The sequence below is a fragment of the Salmo salar genome, chromosome ssa17 (assembly GCF_905237065.1).
Source record: "Salmo salar chromosome ssa17, Ssal_v3.1, whole genome shotgun sequence".
Lineage (NCBI taxonomy): Eukaryota > Metazoa > Chordata > Actinopteri > Salmoniformes > Salmonidae > Salmo > Salmo salar.
Window position 1 is genome coordinate 65,864,789 of NC_059458.1, and position 27,781 is coordinate 65,892,569.

General features: G+C 45.7%; 1 protein-coding gene across 1 annotated transcript; it reads left to right on the forward strand.

Annotated features, from left to right (window-relative positions):
• Positions 1-15,461: 15,461 nt before the first annotated feature.
• On the forward strand, positions 15,462-27,770 carry LOC106576376 (differentially expressed in FDCP 6). Its single transcript, XM_014153516.2, has 12 exons — positions 15,462-15,657; positions 17,297-17,437; positions 18,196-18,384; positions 18,989-19,219; positions 19,389-19,535; positions 24,371-24,479; positions 24,715-24,926; positions 25,056-25,163; positions 25,375-25,541; positions 25,856-26,057; positions 26,345-26,435; positions 26,571-27,770. Exons 1-12 carry the CDS (start codon positions 15,562-15,564, stop codon positions 26,768-26,770), a joined length of 1,893 nt encoding a protein of 630 aa, XP_014008991.1. The 5' UTR covers positions 15,462-15,561; the 3' UTR covers positions 26,771-27,770.
• Positions 27,771-27,781: the final 11 nt, after the last annotated feature.

A 27,781-nucleotide genomic window follows, 5' to 3' on the forward strand; every position in this document is an offset into this window, starting at 1 on the left:
CACGATTAACGTTCACAAAATACATAACAATTATTTAAAGAATTATAGATACAGAACTCCTTTATGCAATCGCGGTGTCAGATTTTAAAATTGCTTTTCGGCGAAAGCACATTTTGCAATATTCTGAGTAGATAGCCCGGCCATCACGGCTAGCTAATTTGACACCAACCAAGTTTGGCCCTCACCAAACTCAGATTTACTATAAGAAAAATTGGATTACCTTTGCTGTTCTTCGTCAGAATGCACTCCCAGGACTTCTACTTCAACAACAAATGTTGTTTTGGTTCAAAATAATCCATAGTTATATTGAAATAGCTCTGTTTTGTTCGTGCGTTGAGGTCAGTATCCGAAGGGTGACGCGCGGGCGCATTTCGTGACAAAAAAATTCTAAATATTCCATTACCGTACTTCGAAGCATGTCAAACGCTGTTTAAAATCAATTTTTATGCGATTTTTCTCGTAAAATAGTGATAATATTCCAACCGGGCGACGTTGTATTCTTTCAAAAAGAGAAAGAAAAACATGGAGTCCTCTCGTGTACGCGCGCTCCAGTGTCAGTGTTCCCTGCCTGACCAGTAACAAAAACTCCTGCTGTTTTTCGCCCAGAGACTGCAGAGCTCTCATTCCACTTTCTGGCGCCTTCTGAGAGCCAATGAAAGCCTTAGAAAATGTAACGTTACAGCAGAGATGCTGTATTTTTGATAGAGATCCCCTAGAAGGACAACAAATTGTCAGACAGGGCACTTCCTGCATGGAGTCTTCTCAGGTTTTGGCCTGCCATATGAGTTCTGTTATACTCACAGACACCATTCAAACAGTTTTAGAAACTTTAGAGTGTTTTCTATCCAAATCTACTAATTATATGCATATTCTCGTTTCTGGGTAAGAGTAGTAACCAGTTTAAATCGGGTACGTTTTTTATCCGGCCGTGAATATACTGCCCCCTAGCCTCAACAGGTTTTAAGGACATTGACTTAAAACCTCTTGCCATTAACTATTTTCAGACGGTAGGTCATTGAATTTGGTGAAGCACTGGTCGTGCAGCAGTAGGTCCCGTCGTCTGCTGGCTTTACATTTGAAAGGGCGAGGTCTACCTCTCCAATGCTCAGGTCTCCTCTGAGACGGTATTTGTCAGGGTGTGTCGGGCCAAAAATTATGTCATGTCCGGATACCTCCACTATTGGTTCAACGCACCGAAACTCATTACTACATTTTCTGCTCCAGCAGGCATTACCCATGTCAGAGTTTTTGCAGAGCAGAGTCACAGAGGATCCATCCCGTACTAGAACAGCTGTGTTGGACACTGAGGATAAATCTGTGGAAAGAGCATCCACAGAGCAATTCAAACCATAAGACCACCAAACATTCACAAATCACCATACAGATGTAGGATATTAATTTCACCCATATTGTCACAGCAAAATAATTCTGCAGCAACAGGGTTTGAACATTTAGTCCATAATGTTGCTTGAATGGTGGTTATACGCTTTTAGCTGGCCAAAAGTAGGCTACATGAAAAGTGCAATACTGTTAATATAATCGTGTGTTATTGCGGGTCTTCAGTGAATCTCTGCATTTCCTGCGATGCAGCCAAATTCTTAGACTTAATTTACCCAGCAGAAGAGTAGTGAACAGCATGAACTGAAACATTCTGGCTGTGAGTGAGGAAGAAGGCCAAGTCAGTTTAGCATCATGAACAAGAAACCAGGGGAATTTGGTAGAAACAATGAGTAAGTCATCAAAATCAAATCAAATGTATTTATATAGCCCTTCGTACATCAGCTGATATCTCAAAGTGCTGTACAGAAACCCAGCCTAAAACCCCAAACAGCAAGCAATGCATGTGAAAGAAGCACGGTGGCTAGGAAAAACTCCCTAGGAAAAACTCCCTAGAAAGGCCAAAAACCTAGGAAGAAACCTAGAGAGGAACCAGGCTATGAGGGGTGGCCAGTCCTCTTCTGGCTGTGCCGGGTGGATATTATAACAGAACATGGTCAAGATGTTAAAATGTTCATAAATGACCAGCATGGTCAAATAATAATAATCATAGTAGTTGTCGAGGGTGCAACAAGCACGTCCGGTGAACAGGTCAGGGTTCCATAGCCGCAGGCAGAACAGTTGAAACTGGAGCAGCAGCACGGCCAGGTGGACTGGGGACAGCAAGGAGTCATCATGCCAGGTAGTCCTGAGGCATGGTCCTAGGGCTCAGGTCCTCCGAGAGAAAGAAAGAAAGAAAGAGAGAAAGAGAGAATTAGAGAGAGCATATTTAAATTCACACAGGACACCGGATAAGACAAGAGAAATACTCCAGATGTAACAGACTGACCCTAGCCCCCCGACACATAAACTACTGCAGCATAAATACTGGAGACTGAGACAGGAGGGATCAGAAGACACTGTGGCCCCATCCGGTGATACCCCCGGACAGGGCCAAACAGGCAGGATATAACCCCACCCACTTTGCCAGAGCACAGCCCCCACACCACTAGAGGGATGTCTCCAACCACCAACTTACCGTCCTAAGACAAGGCCGAGTATAGCCCACAAAGATCTCCGCCACGGCACAAGTCATGTGAATTTCTAAACATTCTGATACAACTCCATATTTCCTAGGTCATAAAGACAGATAAACTATAAACAGGCATGGCATACGTAACTGTACAGCTTATAACTGGACATTCATTTCCTTATAACACATTGGAGAGTGCAGTAAATGTAACTCACAAGGAAAGATAATCAAATTGAGCTTTCATTGTTGTGTTATCTTGTCCTATTGATGACATTACCTGCAAAAATAGTGATTTGCATAGCTGCACCATAGCTGCATTACAAGCTTCTTGTTAGATGGTTGAATAAGCAAAAATGTGTCAATGCACCCAATTTTTTTCACAAACCAACAATGGGGTTTCATGGTTTGCTTTATCTGTAATTGAAGTAACTCAAATCGAAACAAAAATAGGCTGTACAAACTTTTGCTAACTTTAGCTATCGCTAGCTAACAATCAACGGTAGTGAAAGGAGCAACCGGATTCATTTTTTAACCTTTTACTGCAGTGGGCTAAATCAGGGTCACACAAAGTGATTATTGGTAGTCAAACAAATCTACTTTGAAACAAAAGTATAAAGCTCACACACATGGTTATGGGTTAAAAAGAACCTGTACCATGTCAGATATAGAGGTGAAATGTATTCCATTTTGAGTTTGCATCTCAATATTACATCACAGAAGACTGAAATATAGCAGAACTGTTACAAACACCGGTTTTTCGTTGGGTATTTGGAAATAATCTTTATTAATTATTAAATGATGAAAAATATTAATAACATTCCACCCATGAGGCCAAAGAGGGTGCTTTTGGTCATTGACTGCAGGAAAGGGCTACATGGCTAAATCACTCCAAGTAAACTTAAACCAAATAATGAGTTGATTTCAGTTAATTTGTCAATTAGATTTTTTTAATTGCACTTTTAACCCTATCACTCCCACTGATTTTTAGCTAGCGGTGGCTAAAATTAGTTGCTTGTAGTTACTATTTAACGAAAACCGAACAAAGGATTATAGTTTCTCTTGGCCCATAGACTACTTTCAGGGTGAGGAACCATCTAACACTAAGATATAAAATCCTGAACGGAACAACATTTCAAGGTGCATTCCATGAACTGCATTTACAAATATGCATATACAGTACATTGCGAAATTAATATAAAATGGAAAAATATTTCAAGCTGCATTCTAAAGTCCATTCTAAAACAATATAAGAGTATTTAAAATATATAATACCACACTTACCCTGTAAGCTCAACCTCCAACGCTCCATGACGCTACAAGCTTGGCACACCTGTATTTTGGGAGTTTCTCCCATTCTTCTCTGCAGATCCTCTCAAGCTCTGTCAGGTTGGATGGGGAGCTATTTTTAGGTCTCTCCAGAGATGTTCGATCGGGTTCAAGTCCGGGCTCTGGCTGGCTCACTCAAGAACATTCAGAGACTTGTCCCAAAGCAACTCTTGCATTGTCTTGGCTGTGTGCTTAGGGTCGATGTCCTGTTGGAAGGTGAACCTTTGTCCCAGTCTGAGATACTGAGCACTCTGGAGAAGGTTTTCATCAAGGATCTCTGTACTTTGCTCCGTTCATCTTTGCCTCAACCCTGACTTGTCTCCCAGTCCCTGCCGCTGAAAAACACCTCCACAGCATGATGCTGCCACCACCATAGGGATGGTGCCAGGTTTCCTCCAGACGTGACACTTGGCATTCAGGCCAAAGAGTTGAATCTTGGTTTCATCAGAACACAGGATCTTGTTTTCATGGTCTGAGAGTCTTTAGGTGCCTTTTGGCAAACTCCAAGCAGACTGTCATGTGCCTTTTACTGAGGAGTGGCATCCGTCTGGGCACTCAACCATAAAGGCATGATTAGTAGAGTGCTCCAGAGATGGTTGCCCTTCTGGAAGGTTCTCCCATCTCCACAGAGGAACTCTAGAGCTCTGTCAGAGTAACCATCGAGTTCTGAGTCACCTCCCTGACCAAGGCCCTTCTCCCCCGATTGCTTAGATTTGGCAGGTTCAGGACCTTATATAGTCAGGTGTGTGACTTTCCAATTCATGTCCAATCAATTGAATTTACCACAGGTGGACTCCAATCAAGTTGTAGAAACATCTCAAGGATGATCAATGGAAACAGGATGCACCTTAACTCAATTTTGAGTCTCATAGCAAAGGGTCTGAATACTTATGTAATTAAGGTATTTCTGTTTTTATGTTTAATAAATTTGCTAACATTTCTAAAAAACTGTTTTCACTTTGTCATTAATGGGTATTGTGTGTAGATTGCTGACAATATTTTTTTATTTAATCCATTTTAGAATAAAGCTGTAACATAACAAAATGTGAAAAGATATAAAGGGGTTTGTCAGTCACCAGATGTCAACCCAATTGAACATTTATGGGAGATTCTGGAGCGCCACCTGAAACAGCGTTTTCCACCACCATGAACAAAACACCAAATTATGGAATATCTTGTGGAAGAATGGTGTCGCATCCCTCCAATAGTTCCATACACTTGTAGAATCTATGCCAAGGTGCATTGAAGGTCCTCTGGCAGCCTGTGGTGGCCCAACGGCCTACTAAAACACTTTATCTGGGTGTTTCCTTTATTTTGGAAGTTAGCTGTATATCACCCTCTAGTGGAAAATGTAGTTACCAGGTGAAAGCAAATTCTTAGTGGGCATCTAGCATTGCTTTCACCTGGGTCATCTTCATTAGTGCACACCGTATCAAAACGTTTTGCAACCGAAAAGAAAAACAAGCGTTTCTTATTGGACAAATTGAATGAATACACCTAGTGAATACATTCTTTTTTTACATTAAAATGTTTAGTCCAAGCACCATGCTCTGACCCAACTGACCCCTACAATACAATCCTGTTATCTTGTCTAAGAGTAGATGAGGGCTAGAAAACGAGGAGAGAGGAAGCTACTGTAGACTGTTGAAATGTACCCATTTCTTTCACCTGTATGTACTGTGTTTCAGATCAGTGAAGAGTGCAAGAGAGAAGACAGATCCCCTTTGTGAAGAAGAAGCCACTATAGACTATTGAGATGTACCCAATATGTGGGGGGACCATGGCTAGAATTGATCCATCTTTTGTCAAATTAATGTCAAAAGTAGTTCTGTTTTGCATTTTAGCTAAACTCTAACCCTTTTCCTAACCTTAGCTTGATTATCATAACCTGCTACGTTAATTCTCCTAAATTGCTGCATAAAAAGTCAAATCTGAAGTTAATTTGTCAAAAGCAGGATCCCTCCTAGCCATGACCGGGGTCCAGGGTTTGCTTACAGCTGTTTAGTTCTTTAAAATCATTCCAGTCAGATGAAGGAAAGCTGATAAGGAGAGACATTCCTAATAGGAGTAAACTTCTTCCGACTATTGAGAAAAACTCCTCTACAGACAAATCAGTTGAATGGCCGTTGATTTCCATAAGCGGGTACGTTTGTTTCATGGGAACTCCTACGTGTGCACGCATCATTTTGTTATGGGTGTTATCGTCGAAGGAATGAGCGTTACACCGAGGCCTGTACTCTGGAGAGGGATCGATTTTGAGGTGGAGGGTCCGTCATTGTCTGGGGCGGCGTGTCACAGCATCATCGGACTGAACTTGTTGTCAATGCAGGCAGTCTCAACACTGTGTGTTACAGGGAAGACATCCTTCTCCCTCATGTGGTACCCTTCCTGCAGGCTCATCCTGACATGACCCTCCAGCATGACAATGCCACCAGCCAAACTGCTCATTCTGTGCGTGATTTCCTGCAAGACAAGAATGTCAGTCTTCTGCCATGGCCATCGAAGAGCCCGGATCTCAAATCCATTAAGCACGTCTGGGACCTGTTGGATCGGAGGGTGAGGGCTAGGGCCATTCCCCCCAGAAATGTCCGGGAACTTGCAGGTGCCTTGGTGGAAGAGTGGTGTAATATCTCACAGCAAGAACTGGCAAATCTGGTGCAGTCCATGAGGAGGAGATGCACTGCAGTACTTAATGCAGCTGGTGGCCACACCAGACACTGACTGCTACTTTTGATTTTGACCCCCCCCCCCTTTGTTCAGTGACACATTATTAAATTTATGTTAGTCACATGTCCGTGGAACTTGTTCAGTTTATGTCTCAGTTGTTGAATCTTGTTATGTTAATACCAATATTTACAAATGTTAAGTTTGCTGAAAATAAACGCAGTTGACAGTGAGAAGACGTTTCTTTTTTTGCTGAGTTTATATTATGTTAACTAATAGCAAAGAAACATTTTGGAATTGGCCTAATCAAGACCAAATTAAATCTGTGTGACATGATACCCTTTGGATTGATCATTTTAGAATGTCAGTGTACTAGCTAGTACACAGTGCAGGTTTTAATCATGACCAGAGGGACCACCTAAAAATCCAACCAGGAAGTGGGAAACCTAAGGTTTGTAGTCTTTCAAGTGATTGCCAATCCAAACTACAGTGTCTGTGGGGTCATTTTGCACTTCCTAAGGCTTCCACTAGATGTCAACAGTCTTTAGAACCTTGTTTCTTGCTTCTACTGTTACTGGGGAGAGAATAAGAGCCCATTCAACCAGTGGACTAGCCTGAGACCAAGGAGTTGTTTACTGCGCAGTCACACAGGCGCGCCGTTCCTTATTTTTCCTCTGTAATGAATATGCTATTGTCCGGTTGGAATATTATTGAATATTTATGATAAAAAGACCCTAAGGATTGATTGTAAACATCGTTTGACATGTTTCTACAAACGGTAACGGAAATTTCGGACTTTTCGTCTCTGGTTTTGCGCTCGCGCATTATGCCTTTGGAATAGTGATCTGAACGCGCAAACAAAAGGAGGTATTTGGACATAAATATGGAGTTTATCGAACAAAACAAACATTTCTTGTGGAAGTGGGAGTCCTGGGAGTGCATTCCGATGAAGATCAGCAAAGGTAAGTGAAGATTTATAATACTATTTCTGAGTTTTGTTGACTCCAGAACTTGGCGGGTAACTGTATAGTTTGCTTTGATGGCTGAGCTCTGTACTCAGAATATTGAACAATGTGCTTTCGCTGTAAAGCTATTTTGAAATCTGACAACAGCGGTTGCATTAAGGAGAAGTGTATCTATAATTCTTTCAATAACTGTTGTAAATTTTATTAACGTTTATGATGAGTATTTTTGTAAATTGATGTGCTCATTCACCGGAAGCTTTGGAGGCAATACATTTTCTGAAAATCACGCGCCAATGTAAAATGGGGTTTTTGCATATAAATATGAACTTTATCGAACAAAACATACATGTATTGTGTAACATTGAGTCCTGGGAGTGTCATCTGATGAAGATCGTCAAAGGTTAGTGAGTAATTTTAGCTGTATTTCTGTTTTTTGTGATACTTGGAAAATGGCTGTGGTTTTGCTTGTCAAGGTGATGTCCTAACATAATCTAATGTTATGCTTTCGCCGTAAAGCCTTTTTGAAATCGGACAATGTGGTTGGATTAACGAGAAGTTTATCTTTAAAATGGTGTAAAATAGTTGATTGTTTGAGAAATTTGAATTATGAGATTTTTGTTGTTTTGTATTTCGCGCCCTGCTATTTGTCACGATTCCCACCGACGGTGGCGCCCCCTCCTGCTCGGGTGGCGCTCGGCGGTCGTCGTCACCGGCCTATTAGCTGCCACCGATTCCCTTTTGCTTTTCCCTTTTTTTATTTTGTGACACCTGTGGTCAATTAGCCATTAGAGGGGCTATTTAGTTTAGCTGGCCCGCTCCTGTTCGTGCGGGATTAATGATTGTTTCTTGTGTGACGGCTTGTGTTAATGTCGACGTTGTTGTACGCCGCATGTATTTTCTCCCCTGTGTGTGGGAACATTTTTTTTTGTGAGTGTATATTAAAAACACCACTACCCTGTGTTCGCTGCTTCCTGCGCCTCATTCCTCCTCCACAATTACCAAGCCTTAACAGAATCCCGCACCCCGATAGAAGGCATGGAATCAGCGGGAGCAGCGGCCACTCCTCTGCCCTCGATGGAGGAACGCGTACTCCACCACACGACAGTCCTCCATCGCATCGGATCGGCAATGGACCAGATGATGGAGAGGATGGACAGATGGGAGAGAAGTGGTATCCTCTCTCCACCTCCCCCGATACAGCCATCTTCGCCTCCCATGACGTCTGGCTCTGGCGCGCTTCGTCTGGCGCTCCCGAGGGAGTACGATGGGGCGGCGGCTGGGTGCCAGGGGTTTTTGCTCCAGCTTGAGTTGTACCTGGCCACCGTCAGACCTGCTCCCACGGGGGAGGAGAGCGTGAGTGCCCTCGTTTCCTGCCTGACGGGCAGAGCTCTGGAGTGGGCTAATGCGGTCTGGAACGGTCCAGACTCGGCGAGGGACCACTACCCGGAGTTCACCCGCCGCTTTCGGGCCGTGTTCGACCACCCTCCGGAAGGAAGAGCGGCGGGTGAACGGCTGTTCCACCTCAGGCAGGAGACGAGGAGTGCCCAGGACTTCGCGCTGGACTTCAGGACCTTGGCTGCTGGGGCGGGGTGGAACGACAGGGCCCTCATAGACCACTACCGCTGCAGTCTCCGGGCGGACGTCCGCAGGGGAGCTGGCCTGTCGGGACACAGCTCTGTTCCTGGACGAACTGATAGATATGTCCATACGACTGGACAACTTGCTGGCTGCCCGCGGGCGTTCGGAGAGGGTCCTGCCCGTTCCACCCCGTGCACCCCCGCCCCTACCCCTATGGAGGTAGGGGGGGCCGTGCCAAGGGGCACCGGAGGAGGTGGCTCCTCCTGCACCAGCTGTGGTCGGAGAGGACACACGGCCGACCGGTGCCGGAGGAGCCAGTCTGGGAGTCGAGATGGTAGGCAGAACACTTCTCGGTTACCTCAGGTGAGTCAGCACCAGATTCACCCAGAACCCCCTGTTGGTCATGTGTTTTTACCTGTTTTGTTTACTAAATTTTTTCCCTCTTCCCAGCATAGGGCGCTAGTCGATTCAGGCGCAGCTGGGAATTTTATGGACCGTGGACTTGCCATTAACCTGGGCATTCCGCGGGTGCCGATAGATTCCCCTTTCCCCGTGCACTCCCTAGATAGCCGACCATTAGGGTCAGGGCTAGTCAGGGAGTCTACGGTGCCACTGGACATGGTAACGCTGGGGAATCATAAGGAACGCATTCGTTTTTTCCTTATTGACTCGCCTGCGTTTCCGGTGGTGCTGGGGGTCCCCTGGCTGGCTGGTCACAATCCCCGTATTTCGTGGAAACAGGGGGTTCTCCAGGGGTGGTCAGAGGAGTGTTCAGGTAGGTGTCTAGGAGTTTCCATAGGTGCCACGTCGGTGGAGAGTCCAGACCAGGTGTCCACCGTGCGCATTCCCCCCCGAATACGCCGATTTGGCGATCGCTTTTTGTAAAAAAAGCCTTCCCTGTAGCTCAGTAGGTAGAGCATGGTGTTTGCAACACCAGGGTTGTGGGTTCGTTTCCCACGGGGGGCCAGCACAGAAAAAAAAAAATGTATGAAATGTATGCATTCACTACTGTAAGTCGCTCTGGATAAGAGCGTCTGCTAAATGACTAAAATGTAAATGTAAATGTAAAAAGAGGGCGACTAAATTACCACCTCATCGACAGGGGGATTGTGCGATAGATCTCCAGGTTAACGCTGCGCTTCCCAGGAGTCACGTGTACCCCTTGTCACAGGAGGAGACGGCGGCTATGGAGACATATGTCATGGAATCCCTGGGACAGGGGTACATTCGGCCCTCCATCTCACCCGCTTCCTCGAGTTTCTTTTTTGTGAAGAAAAAGGAGGGAGGTCTGCGTCCGTGCATTGATTACCGAGGTCTAAACGCTATTACGGTGGGGTTTAGTTACCCACTACCTCTCATCGCTACGGCGGTGGAATAATTTCACAGAGCGCAGTTCTTCACAAAACTGGATCTCAGGAGCGCGTATAACCTGGTGCGTATCAAGAAGGGAGACGAGTGGAAAACCGCCTTTAGTACCACATCGGGCCATTATGAGTACCTCGTCATGCCGTATGGGTTGAAAAAATGCTCCAGCCGTCTTTCAATCCTTTGTTGACGAGATTCTCAGGGACCTGCACGGGCAGGGCGTGATTGTATATATCGATGACATTCTGATATATTCCGCCACCCGCTCCGCGCATGTGTCCCTGGTGCGCAAGGTGCTTGGTAGACTGCTGAAGCATGACCTATACGTTAAGGCTGAGAAGTGTGAGTTTTCCAAACGAGCCGTCTCCTTTCTGGGTTATCGCATTTCCACCACGGGGGTGGTGATGGAGTGTGACCGCGTTAAGGCCGTGCGTAATTGGCCGACTCCAACCACGGTGAAGGAGGTGCAGCGGTTTTTAGGCTTTGCCAATTACTACCGGAGGTTTATCCGGGGTTTTGGCCAGGTAGCGGCTCCCATTACCTCACTGCTGAAGGGGGGCGGTGCGTTTGCGATGGTCGACGGAGGCGGACGGAGCCTTCAAGAAATTGAAGACGCTGTTCACCGACGCACCCGTGTTGGCGCACCCGGACCCGTCTTTAGCGTTCGTAGTGGAGGTGGACGCATCCGAGGCTGGGGTGGGTGCCGTGCTATCACAGCGCTCGGGTGCGCCATTGAAACTCCGCCCCTGCGCTTTCTTTTCGAAGAAGCTCAGTTCGGCGGAGCGTAACTACGATGTGGGGGACAGGGAGTTGCTAGCAGTGGTTAAAGCTTTGAGGGTGTGGCGGCACTGGCTTGAGGGGGCTAAACACCCCTTTCTCATCTGGACCGACCACCGAAACCTGGAGTACATCCGGGCAGCGAGGAGACTGAATCCACGTCAGGCGAGGTGGGCCATGTTCTTCGCCCGGTTTAGGTTTACCATCTCCTATAGACCGGGTTCCCTAAATACTAAGGCCGACGCGCTGTCCCGTCTCTATGACACGGAGGACCGGCCCATCGATCCAACTCCCATCATTCCAGCGTCTAGGCTGGTGGCACCTGTGGTATGGGAGGTGGACGCGGACATCGAGCGGGCATTGGTGTTGGAACCTGCGCCTGCGCAGGTGCCCGTGGGGCGCATGTATGTGCCGCTCGGTGTTCGTGATCGTTTGATTCGGTGGGCGCACACGCTACCTACTGCGGGTCATCCTGGTGAGGCGAGGACAGTGGGGAGTCTAAGGGGGAAGTACTGGTGGCCCACCTTAGCTAAGGACGTGAGGTCCTATGTCTCTTCCTGTTCGGTGTGTGCCCAGAGTAAGGCTCCTAGGCATCTACCAAGAGGGAAGTTACAGCCCCTCCCCGTTCCACAACGACCATGGTCGCACCTGTCCATTGACTTCCTGACAGATCTTCCCCCCTCTCAGGGGAACACGGCGATTCTGGTGGTTGTGGATCGGTTCTCTAAGTCCTGCCGTCTCCTCCCATTGCCCGGTCTCCCTACGGCCCTGCAGACTGCAGAGGCCCTATTTACCCACGTCTTCCGTCACTACGGGGTGCCGGAGGACATTGTCTCTGATCGAGGTTCCCAGTTCACATCCAGGGTCTGGAGAGCGTTTATGGAGCGGCTGGGGGTCTCGGTCAGTTTGACCTCCGGTTATCACCCCGAGAGCAATGGGCAGGCGGAGAGGGTGAACCAGGAGGTGGGCAGGTTCCTGAGGTCGTATTGCCAGGACCGGCAAGGGGAGTGGGCGAGGTATATTCCCTGGGCTGAGTTAGCCCAGAACTCACTTCGCCACTCCTCTACTAACATATCACCCTTTCAGTGTGTGTTAGGTTACCAGCCGGTCCTGGCACCATGGCACCGGAGTCAGACCGAGGCTCCTGCGGTGGAGGACTGGGTCCAGCACTCCAAGGAGACCTGGAGAGCCGTCCAGGACTCACTAAAGGAGGCCAGTGCGCGGCAGAAGAGGAGTGCTGACCGCCACCGCAGTGAGGCGCCCGTGTTCGCACCGGGAGACAGGGTCTGGCTCTCGACCCGGAACCTGCCCCTCCGCGTGCCCTGCCGGAAGCTGGGGCCGCAGTGTGTGGGGCCCTTCAAAGTCCTGAGGAGGATAAACGAGGTGTGTTATCGGTTGCAACTCCCTTCCTATTACCGTATTAACCCCTCGTTTCATGTGTCTCTCCTCAGGCCGGTGGTAGCTGGTCCCCTTCACGAAGATGAGGTGCCGGAGGTCCCTCCGCCCCCTCTGGACATCGGGGGGTCCCCGGCGTACAGCGTACGGGCCATTCTGGACTCGCGACGCCGGGCGAGGGGCCTACAGTACCTCGTGGACTGGGAGGGGTACGGCCCGGAGGAGAGGTGCTGGGTGCCGGCGGCGGACGTCCTGGACCCATCTATGTTGAGGGAGTTCCACCACCTCCGTCCGGATCGCCCTGCCCCTCGCTCTCCGGGTCGACCTCGAGGCCGGTGTCGGCGCGCTGCGGGAGCCGCGCGTCAGGAGGGGGGTACTGTCACGATTCCCACCGACGGTGGCGCCCCCTCCTGCTCGGGTGGCGCTCGGCGGTCGTCGTCACCGGCCTATTAGCTGCCACCGATTCCCTTTTGCTTTTCCCTTTTTTTATTTTGTGACACCTGTGGTCAATTAGCCATTAGAGGGGCTATTTAGTTTAGCTGGCCCGCTCCTGTTCGTGCGGGATTAATGATTGTTTCTTGTGTGACGGCTTGTGTTCATGTCGACGTTGTTGTACGCCGCATGTATTTTCTCCCCTGTGTGTGGGAACATTTGTTTTTTGTGAGTGTATATTAAAAACACCACTACCCTGTGTTCGCTGCTTCCTGCGCCTCATTCCTCCTCCACAATTACCAAGCCTTAACACTATTCCATTGGCTGTTGGCGAGGGGTCCCGCTGGCGGAACAGGGTTCCACTAGCGGAACGTCTGTCCTCAACAGGTTTTAATGGAGCCAAAGGTCTAACGTTAACTCACACAGCGGCTCAACTTTTGTAAAAGTTGTTCAAGAAACCTAAACCCGATGCTAAACCTTAAAACTTACTTCAAATATGATGCTTTCGCCAATCGCGAAAAGAGCTCGTGGAGCCGCCGAACATCAAAATAAATGCTTCTTTCAACAAGAGGTGAAAGGAGATGTCAATTAGCATCAAACTGCCAGAAGCGAATGAAATTTTGGGGTGGCACTGGACACCCCTGACATCTGTTTGGCGACCCCGGGTGCCACCCCAAAATTCACCCCGGACACCCCTCTGGCTCCGACCCTGTCCACAGCTATTTAAAAAAAATAGAAAGCTAATGATCCTCATCCTCCCTGGTGAAATATTTTGAATGATTTTATTTAGACAGGAGTAATTATATATTTTTGGCGAAACATCGATGTACTTTAGGGGAATCCAGCATCCTAACATTGACAGTGCACCCGCTAACCTTCCTTTCCAATTCGCAAGAGGCTGAAACCAGAGATCTGTATTTAATGAAGAGACGCTCCTGTCTCCGCCCTAACAATGGTAGTCTTTGTCCCAAAGGGGGGTAGGCAGGCGATTAGCTTATGTCTGCATATTAAGCCCATAAAATCGCATTGTCTTACTCTGGACAGATTTTGGCGAGTGAGCCCTTTCGCTTCGCCTCTTCCTCTCTGCTGTAACTATGTTTGTGGAGAAAGCATCCGAGCGAGCGAAACAGCGCCCCTCTATGTGTAGACCATGTATCTGATGCTGTCTGGACAGAAATATGACATGCCATACTCTTTTGGTCCAGACAGCATCAGATACATGGTCTACTCATACTGAGACAGCGGGGCGCTGTTTTGCTCGCGCGGATGCTTTATCTGAGATCGATGCATCTTTCTGTCCGCGTGCGTCTCAGGCAAATAAACTATCAATATTTTTATATTTTATTTGGACTGGCAAGGGGTAGAGTGGACCTGTCTACAAAGTCACTCGCTAACTTTTAAGGAAACAACTTGTGAGTTTGTGGATGTGTGAGAGTGTGACTCAAACCCAGAGTGGCTGCTGGGGGATGTAAGCGTGGTGGGTGATAACGCGAACTGCATCTTTCTTTTTCCCAACGCAGTTAGCCAAAACCATGCCCCGTTCGGGGCATTCTACAAAGCCTTGAGCGCTCTCCAAGTCCGGAAATGAATATCACGAAGTGCGAAATTTCTGTCACTGATTAATAACATTTGCCCTTGTATTTCAAGATTGAAAAATATAATAACATAATGTGGTCGACCAAACTAGCCATTAACGTCCCTTAACGCTCAAAGACAGATTCAATGGCTGTATCATGCTTATTCGGCTGAATGATTTGCTAATACATATTTGAGAAATGATTAATAATAAGCATATGATTTGACCCGATAATTGACCGAACTAGTAACGTTAAGTAGCCTAGGTTAATTTAGCTGACCTTCAATTGAGGAATTCAGCAGAGTTCTCTGAGACATTTTTACAACTCATTGAAATACATGGGCAAATGTTACCAAATATGATAATAATAGGTCTGCATTACGGTAGGCAGGCAATTGTTAAATTACACTTTCCATCCTTACCTTGGAAGGTCACTGTCTCTGCGCTGGGAGCGTAGTAGAACGCCTCTCTGAATAACGGAACATGGTTTTGTCTTAGCTGCGTTGGGGAAAAGAAATACACATATCGCGTAGGTATATCAGTGACATCAACCAAGAGCTGGGGTTAATTTACCACCACCCACTTGAAAGAGAGAGGTCAATAATTTACAAGGATGCCAGAGTTTTCCAAAGTCATTCGAAGTTTTAACTTTGATTGACCTAAAACATAATTATAGGTTTATAAGGTAGGCTATTAGTACCCTATATGAATCCAAATATGAAAAGTGAAATATTGATATTATATTGTGGTTTATACATTTTTATTAAGTATTTATTTTTATTATAATTATAATATTATATGCATATAGTATTTTACTTTCGTTACATAATTGTTCCTTTCTTCTCCACCCCTTTTCTTATCGTGTCCTGTTCGCCTTCTCGTTAAGTGCTTCCACTTCAGTTTGCAATACTTATCACTGCTGTGCGCAACTCCACTCGCCTCGGAATGTAGACGCGAAGACGTCTGTCTCCACAATGGAACTGCAATCCGAACTACTCAAGTCCATCTGGTACGCGTTCACATCGCTGGACATGGAGAAATGCGGCAAAGTATCGAAGTCCCAGCTGAAGGTTAGATTTGAAGTGTAATATTTCCAAGTGCTGAGCTTTATAATCAGGAAATGGGTGTTGAATTGCTTCTGTGCCTATGGCGCCAGCTTGTTACTCATAGTCTACAATTCACATAATAATATCCATATCATCGTTTGTTTAGATAACCTTATAAACAAACGTTTTGAGGTTTGAAGATCAGATCAAGATAGCCTTAAAAAATACATTGTTAGCCTCTTACAAGTTGTTATATTAGGCTATAATACATTATTCAGCTTGAATCTAGGGATGTATGCCATTTATAAAGTTAACAGTCCACCAGTAAAAATAATAATTTGCATGGATCATGCAGGAATACTGCTCAGTATTAGAAACATGCACATGAAAACATTCTCACTAACACAATTTGGATACATTGGTGAATTTAACACATGGATACACCCTCATGAGTGTGTATCCATGAAACCCTATTTCAGTGAGTAATCACAACAGCGGCAGCATACACACAGAAATGGGAGCATTAAAGTCAGTCGATAGTCACCTATGCCCTCGTTTTAAAGTCCAGGACTGGCCCTCTCCCTTTACTGCAGTCAACCTGTACACATGACAACATATCAGAGTTTACTGTACAACAGAAACAGATGGTGCTGTGTGTTCAGACATCTTCCCCAGTCATCTTCCCCTTCACTCAGTCTCTGGCCTGTCGAGTTCAAACAAGTTGTGTTCTCCCTTTGGTGAGAATCCCAGGAAATAGCAGGAAGGTGTCCAGACATGCTCACACTGAGGGGGCTCTGTGTTGTGTGTGTGTGTGTGTGTGTGTGTGTGTGTGTGTGTGTGTGTGTGTGTGTGTGTGTGTGTGTGTGTGTGTGTGTGTGTGTGTCAGTCAGTCAGTCAGTCAACAGAGGCCTGCAATGTTGTTTACACTGCTTGCTTTGGTTTTTATAATTGACCTCTGTTTTTCAATATGATTTGAGATGATTCGAAGTTGTGAACTATTTCAGTAACCACTTACATACTGTATATAAATATAGGAATAGTAGATGTAATATTGACAGTAACATAATACATTTAAAGGGTCATTTTTGGGAGATTATCATTTGGCCAAAAGACCATCCTCTCCTCGAATCCTCCGTCCTCTCTCCTTGGTGACCCGGAAACCGCTAAGTTGTAGAGTGGTCAAGATAGTGTCAATTAGTTTCAAACGGAGGAGTGTCCTCGCGTCCTCGATAACGTCCTCCCGCCGAGGAAGCGCGAGTATCCTTCGCAGAAGAGTTTTGAAATCCGCCACACCCCCTTTAAATCAGCTGTTGTTTTCTTGGAGGAGATAAGTATGCACATTTAAAAACTGTATGCTACATATTATTTTGTCTATAAAATGTCTAGCACAACTAGCTACATGTCTTTTTAATACTTTACACATTTAATTTGGGATTCCACCCCAGGAAATGTCATTTACATGATGACGAGCAAATGAAGAGAGTCTAATTTAATTCAAACTTATTGTTTCTGCATTTCTTCTCCTCGGTTACCCTTGAGCTTTTTCAAAAGGAGGCCTAGGAGAGGAAAACTGAGGACAGAGGAGTTGAGCGAACCAATCGAGAATCTCCCTTTGACACAGGCATTTTCTTCATTTTTGTGTGTGTGTGCGCACATGTCGCAGGTTCTCTCCCACAACCTGTACACGGTGTTGAACATCCCTCACGACCCTGTGGCACTGGAGGAACACTTCCAAGACGATGACAATGGACCGGTGTCAAACCATGGCTACATGCCCTACCTCAACAAATACATACTGGCCAAGGTAAACTACCTCAACAAATACATACTGGCCAAGGTAAACTACCTCAACAAATACATACTGGCCAAGGTAAACTACCTCAACAAATACATACTGGCCAAGGTAAACTACCTCAACAAATACATACTGGCCAAGGTAAACTACCTTAACAAATGCATACTGGCCAAGGTAAACTACCTCAACAAATACATACTGGTCAAGGTAAACTAGCTCAACAAATACATACTGGCCAAGGTAAACTACCTCAACAAATACATACTGGCCAAGGTAAACTACCTCAACAAATACATACTGGCCAAGGTAAACTACCTCAACAAATACATACTGGCCAAGGTAAACTACCTCAACAAATACATACTGGCCAAGGTAAACTACCTCAACAAATACATAATGGCCAAGGTAAACTACCTCAACAAATACATACTGGCCAAGGTAAACTACCTCAACAAATGCATACTGGCCAAGGTAACCATCCCATCATACTCAATTGAGGATTTTCACCTTGAGATGAGTGAATTCCAGTCCATTCAGGAGATTAATTGCACTTGATCTTGATCTTAGTTCACCCAAAATTACATATTGGTTTCCTTAACCTGTGAGCAAAACCGAAGCATGCATTGCTGTGTTACCTTGTCCATGGACTGCTCACAGGGTATTGAAACCAATATGTCATTTAGTCATTTGGGTGAACTATCCGTTTAACATCTAAAACTCTTTACCAGTACTAATGAACGAATGAACCCCTGGTGTGCTGCACCCAGGTCAAAGAGGGTGCATACGACAAGGAGACGTTTGACGACCTGTGCTGGATGATGACCATGAAGAAAAACTACAGACCTACCAGCGGCCAGGGGGGGCTGCTGTGCTCCCTGAGAGACTGCTTCAAACTTTTCTGTCTCTTCAACCTGCTGTCGGAGGACCACTACCCACTCATCATGATTCCACAGGAGGTGAGGGGGTTGGAGGGATGAGGGGGCCAGGGAGAGACTGACCTCCACTGGCACATTTAAATATAAAGCCAGATAGTATCTTTCAGAGAGAAAAAGAGATGTACAGGTAGAGAGGAAATAGTTCATCTGAAAAAGAGAGAGAAGTGGGAACGGAGGAGAGCTGAAGAGGGAGGGAGAAATAGAGGGTTAATAGACACCCATACAGTATTGTATATAAACAGTAAGAAAATAGTCGTAGTTATGCAGTCCAGTGGCCATTTTGACTACACAGTGTGCTTTGACGCTTGCAGTATACAAACTGTATGTTTATCGATTAGCCCCTTATGGTGCCACCATCCTCCTGTGCATTTGCTAAAATATCTCTACTCTAGGTCTTTACTTCCTGTTCTCCTCCCCCTAAGCAGGAAGTCAGAGTAGAATAAACCAATAGGAGGGAGGTTTGGTTTCCTGTTGATAACATCTGCAGGCTTTATGAAGATGTGTTGCAACTTGCTGACCAAAGCATTACCCCTTTACTAGATCACTTTCTGAATATGGGTCCCAGCAAATTGAGCCATTGAAGGATAAAGATATTTTCTGACTTGTAACGCACACACACACGTAGGTGGAGTACCTGCTGAAGAAAATCTCCACTGCGATGAACCAGGAGTGGGACGGCAAGCCCCTGGAGGACCTGCTATCCCAGGATGCCTCTGTCCAGGAGGAGGGCATGTCGGTGTGGGTGTTCCTGGATCACATGGGCGCCGGGAGGCTGCTGAGGGTCAGCAATGCAGGTGCCTTCAGTCTGGCTCTGGACCAGGTCTTCTTGGAGATGTACCACAACGTCCTCAAGAGGGTGAGTTGGTGGGACTGTATGGATGTGGCCCCTGGTGGGGCTGTGTGTGTGGGCTGTTTTTATGTGTGTGTGTGTATATGTGTGTTTGCGCTGAATTAAATTCATATTACAGGGACAATGATCGATTTCTCTCCCTCTCTCTCTCTGTCTGTCTCTCTCTCTCTCACAGGGTTACATGTGGAAAAAGGGACATGTGCGCAGGAACTGGATGGAGCGTTGGTTTGTACTCAGGCCATCCTTCATGTCCTACTACGCCAGCGAGGACCTGAAAGACAAGAAGGGAGAGATTCTATTGGACCAGAATTGTGTTGTGGAGGTAATCTTGTTATTCTGGTTCATCTTTCAATCCACAAAACCGGTAGAAAAAAATCTTGGCTAGGATAATTTAATGTTTTTGCTAATGGCTGAGTGAATCGCTACTGTGTACCTGAGACTGAGAAGTACAATATATATACAAAAGTATGTGGACACCCCTTCAAATTAGTGGATTTGGCTATTTCAGCCACACCCGTTGCTGACCGGTGTATAAAATCGAGCACACAGCCATGCAATCTCCATAGACAAACATTGGCAGTGGAATGACCTTACTGAAGTGCTCAGTGACATTCAACTTGGCACAAGTCAGTTTGTCAAATTTCTGCCCTGCTAGAGCTGCCCCGGTAAACTGTAAGTGCTGTTATTGTGAAGTGGAAACGTCTAGGAGCAAGAACAGCTCAGCCGCAAAGTGGTAGGCCACACAAGTTCACAGAACGGGACCGCCAGGTACAAAAAAATCGGCTGTCCTCAGTTGCAACACTCACTACCGAGTTCTAAACTGCCTCTGGAAGCAACATCAGTACAATAACTGTTTGCTGGAGCTTCATGAAATGGGTTTCCATGGCCGGGCAGCCACACACAAGCCTAAGATCACCACGCGCAATGCCAAGGGTCGGCTGGAGTGGTGTAAAACTCGCCGCCACTGGACTCTGGAGCAGTGGAAACGCGTTCTCTGGAGGGATTAATTATACTTCACCATCTGGCAGTCTGACAGTTTGGCAGATGCCAGGAGAACGCTACCTACCCAAATGCATAGTGCCAACTGTAAAGTTAGGTGGAGGGGGAATAATGGTCTGGGGCTGTTTTTCACGGTTCGGGCTTGGCCCCTTAGTTCCAGTGAAAGGAAATCTTAACGCTACAGCATACAATGGCATTCTAGACGATTCTGTGCTTCGAACTTTGTGGCAAGAGTTTGGGGAAGGCCCTTTTCATGTTTCAGCATGACAATGCCGCTGTGCACAAAGCTAGGTCCATACAGAAATGGTTTGTCAAAATCGATGTAGAATAACTTGACTGGCCTGCACAAAGCCCTGACCTCAAGCCCATCGAACACCGTTGTGATGAATTGGAATGCCGACTGCGAGCCAGGCCTAATCACCCAACATCGGTGCCTGACCTGCTCTTCTGGCTGAATGGAAGCAAGTCCCTGCAGCAATGTTCCAACATCTAGTGGAAAGCCTTCCTAGAAGAGAGAAGGCTGTTATAGCAGCAAAGGGGGGACCAAATCCATATTAATGCCCGTGATTTTGCAATGAGATGTTCGATGAGCAGGTGTCCACATACTTTTGGTCATGTTTTGTATTTTTTATTCAACTTTTATTTCTACAGGGTGGGTCACCATTGAGACCAGGGTCTAATTTGCAAGGGATCCCTGTGAACATAAACATACAATACTTAATATCAATACAATAAATAAAACAGGATTAATCAAAACAGACATAACTCTCACATCACCTCCCTTAAACTCCATCTAAGCTGTCCAATGGAGAGCAGTAAGTCTAATTTCAAGGTGACCTGAAGGCTATTCCATGAGCTGGACCTCCAGAAGCAGTCAGTCCAGAGAGCGAGTCTGAATATGGCTGGATCTTCAGTTAATACGTGAGCTGATGTAGTGGGGGGAGTCTCTGAAGAACCGCTTTATGTACAAAAAGTAGCCAGTGCTGGACCCTTCTGGTAGTTAGAGACTCCCAGCCAACAGAACTATACAAAATGCAGTGATGTGTACGGAACATTGTGATAAAACAAAGCGCTGAAAGCTTTTAAAGCAGAGGCTGCCACATGCATGTACAGTCGTGGCCAAAAGTTTTGAAAATGACCCAAATATTAATTTCCACAACGTTTGCTGCTTCAGTGTCTTTAGATATTTTTTGTCAGATGTTACTATGGAATACTGAAGTATAATTACAAGCATTTCATAAGTGTCAAAGGCTTTTATTGACAATTACATGAAGTTGATGCAAAGAGTCAATATTTGCAGTGTTGACCCTTCTTTTTCAAGACCTCTGAAATCCGCCCTGGCATGCTGTCAATTAACTTCTGGGCCACATCCTGACTGATGGCAGCCCATTCTTCCATAATGAATGCTTGGAGTTTGTCAGAATTTGTGGGTTTTTGTTTGTCTACCCGCCTCTTGAGGATTGACCACAAGTTCTCAATAGGATTAAGGTCTGGGGAGTTTCCTGGCCATGTACCCAAAATATCGATGTTTTGTTCCCCGAGCCACTTAGTTATCACTTTTGCCTTATGGCAAGGTGCTCCATCATGCTGGAAAAAGCATTGTTCCTCACCAAACTGCTCCTGGATGGTTGGGAGAAGTTGCTCTCAGAGGATGTGTTGGTACCATTCTTTATTCATGGCTGTGTTAGGCAAAATTGTCAGTGAGCCCACTCCATTGGCTGAGAAGCAACCCCACATATGAATGGTCTCAGGATGCTTTACTATTGGCATGACACAGGACTGGATGGTAGGACTGATGGTAGTACAAGCTTTTTTCCGGATGCCCCAAACAATCGGAAAGGGGATTCATCAGAGAAAATAACTTTACCCCAGTCCTCAGCAGTCCAATCTCTGTACCTTTTCCAGAATATCAGTCTGTCCCTGATGTTTTTCCTGGAGAGAAGTGCCTTCTTTGCTGCCCTTCTTGACACCAGGCCATCCTCCAAAAGTCTTCGCCTCACTGTGCGTGCAGATGCACACACACCTGCCTGCTGCCATTCCTGAGCAAGCTCTGTACTGGTGGTGCCCCGATCCCGCAGCTGAATCAACTTTAGGAGACGGTCCTGGCACTTGCTGGACTTTCTTGGGCACCCTGAAGCCTTCTTTACAACAATTGAACCACTCTCCTTGAAGTTCTTGATGATCCGATAAATGGTTGATTTAGGTGCAATCTTACTGGCAGCAATATCCTTGCTTTGCCCTTTTCGTGAAAAGCAATGATGACGGCACATGTTTCCTTGCAGGTAACCATGATTGACAAAGGAAGAACAATGATTCCAAGCACCACCCTCCTTTTGAAGCTTCCAGACTGTTATTCGAACTCAATCAGCATGACAGAGTGATCTCCAGCCTTGTCCTTGTCAACACTCACACCTGTGTTAACGAGAGAATCACTGACATGATGTCAGCTGGTCCTTTTGTGGCAGGGAAATGCAGTGGAAAGGTTTTTGGGGGGATTCAGTTCATTTGCATGGCAAAGAGGGACTTTGCAATTAATTGCAATTAATCTGATCACTCTTCATAACATTCTAGAGTATATGCAAATTGCCATCATACAAACTGAGGCAGCAGACTTTGTGAAAATTAATATTTGTGTCATTCTCAACTTTTGGCCACGACTGTAGATTACATCACCATAATCAAGTACTGGGAGAAGCGTTGCTTGAACAATCTTCCTTCTACTTTCCAAAGTGAGGCAGGATGGTTTCTTTTATAGAAATCAAATCTTAATTCTCAACTTTCTTGTCAGTTTTTCAATGTGTGTTTTAAAAGGCAGCTTATCATCAATCCAAACACTCCCTTCAATGTGCAAATATGTAGGTCCTCAAAGTTAATATTACGAGACCTGGAGAACAACAAACGTGGTTTTATTAGCATTTAGCACTAGTTTAAGATCAGTAAGCAATTTTTGAATGGAGTCAAAACCATGCTGAAGGTTATGAATGGCTTGCTGTTAAGAGGGGGAACAGGAGTAAATAACTGTATCATCCGCATTGAGATGAATGTTACAGGTTTTAACAGATAGACCAATATTATTTGTACAAATAGTGAAGAGAACAGGGCCAAAAATCAACCCCTGCGGTAAACCTTTCATAATATTGAGGAAGCTAGATTTGATACCGTCAGTACAAGTTGTGTCCTGTCCATTAGATAGTTATTGAACCAACTGCAAGATGCCTGATCTAGCATTTTTTTGTTGCTAAAAGTGTTATTATATTATTGATTGTCTATGACTTTTCAAATCACCCAGCAGTGCTATTTGCAGAGTTCGCTCCAGGTAAATGTTGCAATTATTTAGCCATTCCTGAACCGGTGACCAAAAACAAGCCACATATGGACAGTACCAAAACAAATGATCTAATGATTCTGTCTTTTCGCTGCAAAATCTGCAGCGCTGGGATGGTTTTATCCCCTATATATATATATATATATATAAAATGTAATTGGTTGCAAGAATTTTGTATAATAATTTAAATGGAATAATTTTACGTTTTGAATCCGGCGTCGTTTTGTGTATCAGTTCATAAACCATGTGCCATGGAATTGGTATATATCGAAAATCACTTCCCAACTATTTGGCAATCTGTATGGCACAGCTGTCCATTTTTGGTCCTTAAATGAAACTGGTATACTTTTTTATTTATCAGAATTTGCTTTAACCACTTTTGGTCATTAATGCAGGGCCGACAGACAAGTTCCTTACTCTTTCCCTCTTCCATTTTTGTGGTGTCAGATATTACCAGAATGTCCACATTGGTTTGAGAGGTCAGAGTTCAAGATCAAACTTCTGGCATTTACATGAATCAGTCCAACGCCACAGCTGCAGGATTTCATATCGGACTCTATTATCAGCACACTATGCTCAGTTGGTAACCCCTTATTTGAAAATACCATAGGGTTAGCTTGAATTGGTACAGATACAAACTTGTCTAGAACTGAACCATTGGGCCTATATTTTGAACTAGGATGTGGATTACAAGAGTCAATGAGGGTTACCTGTTGCGAGCCTGATGCTAATGCTGATCATTTAAGGTTGGGATTACCTGAGCGGAACTTGGGGTGTTGATAAGTCAATGTCACCCTGGTAGTCAACCACCAGTTGTCCTCTCTTTGTCTTAGGCTATTCCAGACAGGGATGGGAAGCGTTGTCTCTTTTGTGTGAAGACCACCAGCAAGACCTATGAGATGAGTGCCGCCGACCAGAGACAGAGGGTGGAATGGACCCAAGGTGAGGGGATGTGAACAAGTGTAACGCCCTGCCTGAGACACAAGCCTGATTGTCATCCTTGGACCAAGAGGATATCCTGTTGACCTAATGGTTAAAACATTTGGTTGGCACGTGGGAGACCCCTCGGTTGAAAAGCATTAGGGAAGGAACATCACTTTTTTCTGATTCTCCTGTGTGTGTGTGTGTGTGTGTGTGTGTGTGTGTGTGTGTGTGTGTGTGTCCTCTTTCTCCCCAGCCTTGCAGACTGCCGTCCGTCTCCAGGGTGAGCGCAAGTCCTCCCTGCACCAGGAACTAAAGCTGAAGAGGCGGGTCCAGCGCGAGCAGAGTCAACAGGAACGCAGCCTGAGCACCAGCAGCAGCCGCGGCAGCCAATCAGAAGAGCTTACCATTCAAGATCTGGAGAGGGAAAAGGAACGGCAAGGACAGGAGATAGAGAGTATTATTCAGGTGAGCAGGAGGGAGAGGTGAGGCATTAAAGAGGAGAGATAGAAATGATGAGTGGGGGGAAAGAGGGGGTAATGCATACATAGTATACAGTACCTAACATGACATGTAGGATGTATTTGTGTCCCACAGCACCAGCGAGAGGTGGAGGCACGGCGCAGGGAGGAGGAGGAGAAAGAGAGGGAGCAACAGAAGGAGGTCCAGAGAGAGTTGGAGAGACAGCTAGAGGAGGCAGAGAAGGTGAGATCATGTACTGAAGAATGAGGTTAATTAGTGCACCTGTGTAGGTTCCCCAGATAAATGATGTGTGTGTGTGTGTGTGTGTGTGTGTGTGTGTGTGTGTGTGTGTGTGTGTGTGTGTGTGTGTGTGTGTGTGTGTGTGTGTGCGCGCGTGTGTGCATTCGGTGTACATGTATACGTGCCTGATTGCCTGCATGTGTGTGTTCCCCAGTTGCGGGAGAGCATGCAGGCTGAGATGGCAGAGAAGGAGAAGGAGGCCGAGCAGCAGAGAAAGAGGATCCAGGAGCTGGAGCTGACCCAGCAGAAACTGGAGGCTGCTCTCAACACAGAGATACAGGCCCACATGGAGGAAGAGAGAGTCAGGCTGGAGCTAGAAGGGTAACACGCCTACGCAAACTTATCTCAACACGGAGATACAGGCCCACATGGAGGAGAGAGTCAGGCACACACATGCAATTACACACACACACACACACACACACACACACACACACACACACACACACACACACACACACACACACACACACACATGGCTGCAAGACTAAAGACACAGATCAGATCACCAAACGTCCCTGTCTATTGCAGTAGAATGGTCTTCTGTGTCCTTATATCCCTCATCCTCTCTCCTATCTATCATTGTCTCCCTTTCTACTGTCTCTACCATTGTCCTCCTTCCTCTCCTTTCCCAGGGCACTGCAGGCAGAGGAGGAGAAGAGCAGGCAGTGTCTGCTCCTCCAGGAGCAGCAGGAGGCATCCCGCCACTTCAGCCCCACGGAGGAGGCCCCAAACGGAGCTAAGGAAAAGCGGCCGGCCCCCTCTGCCCTCCACTATGCCTCCCAGGAGCTCCAGAGCCTGCGAGAGACCCGAGAGAGGAGTCACCAGCACCTGGAGGTGAGAGCGAGGAGATAAGAGGTGGAGGAGAAGAGGGGAGAGCAGGATAAGGCTGTTGTTCAGGATCTTTTTAGGTGGGAATCTAGCTACAGTGGACTTTAGGCAGCCATAATTTCCACATTGAAAACGTTTTATAGAATTATTTGCAGGTGGAATTGTTGCATAGGGCACCTATAAGTCAATAACAGCTAGTAAATGATAGATGGTAAAACAAAGTGCAACTGACATCAACTTTGTAACTAGCAGTATGTTCTCATGTCCTTGTTTCCTTCTCTCTGGGTCTGTAGGAAGTTCAGGAGAAGCTTCGTAAAGCCAGCATCCATGTCCGACACTGGAACGTTCAGCTCAACCGCCTAATGAAACCCGTCGCTCCTGGGGGTAATGCTCTGCCATGTATTTCTCTCTCTCTCTGTGTGTGTGTGTTGCAATACAAAAATACTACAATAAGAAATCATATTTGATGGACAGTCAATAAAATATACTAAATATGGTATGCCATATCTTTTGCTACAGACAAGTTATCATCGTTGCCAGCGAAAATCACCTGCCCGAAACAGGAGGGGGCGTTAGCCAGCAGTGAGTTTATCGCTAAACTCCAACCAAGAGCCAATCAAGAAACTCAGCAAATACTTGAGAGCCAATCGGCTACAGAAGAGAAAGGACTACAGGAACAGATGGAGGCTATCACCCTGTCAGAGCCTGGGGAATCGTGATGTGTCATGGGTAAATTGTGACTCACTGACTGATCTACAAATAATATTGTAGTTATTTATGATGCAAGGATCTTTGCAGATCAGTCATTCGGCTGTCGGCTGCAATGTCAAACCTTCCCAGTTGTTTTACATGTCAACAGTCTGGCCGAGTTCCTGCCCGACTAGATGCGCAGGTGTTGCATTGCATCAATCAATGGTTGCGTGCCACGTCATCGACTGTGCAGTCGGGCATCACAGATTTCTACATCATATGAGGTGCTTAGCTGATCTGTTAAATACCAATCCAGGCTTTGTAAGATCTGGAATGTAGTCGGGAGGAACTCGACCTCTACCAATGGTAGTGCTGACTAGGAGATGAGTAGGATCTGTAAAAAATGTATTGACCGAGGAGATACTACCTGTGCAATAAGAATGCTAATTCTAGTTTCTTCCTTCACAAAAAAATCTTCCATTCCGTATGAACATGACCAATGATGAGGACTATGATTCTTGGAAGGTGGACCCAGTAGCCTATACACTACTTCAAGAATTGAGAAACACCTCATCAACCAACTGACTGTTCAGATTTCCATCTTGCTAGGGGACAACAGTCATTGTAAATGATAGAATACCAAGAATAAACGACAGGTTTGAATTTCTGTACAAAAGAAGTGTGCATACTGGTATGTAGTGTGTGAACAACGTGATTGCTCTCGTCTCCATTTGATACAAGGCAGTCTAATAAACCCACGTATGCCATTTTTTGTCAGGAAAGGGAAAAGTGTCATGTCAGGAAAAATCGGGACACGCAAATATGTCCCCTTTTGAAATAGGCCTAATATTCAGCACAATGTTTAATTATGAGAGAAAGGCTGATTTATTTATTTTTTTATTCTTGAAATTCAATCTCTTTGAAATAATGTCTTAAATCCTTTTGAAAAATACGTCTGTGGCTCACATATACCCATACCGATGCCTAATATATATGTACTAATATTTTAAATAAATATATGTAAATACATGTCTTACTCA

Coding starts and splice junctions, on each gene's coding strand:
- LOC106576376 (XM_014153516.2), top strand. CDS start 15,562: ATGGAACTGCAATCCGAACTACTCAAGTCCATCTGGTACGCGTTCACA. Junction 15,658..17,296: donor TATCGAAGTCCCAGCTGAAG/GTTAGATTTGAA, acceptor CACATGTCGCAG/GTTCTCTCCCACAACCTGTA. Junction 17,438..18,195: donor ACAAATACATACTGGCCAAG/GTAAACTACCTC, acceptor TGCTGCACCCAG/GTCAAAGAGGGTGCATACGA.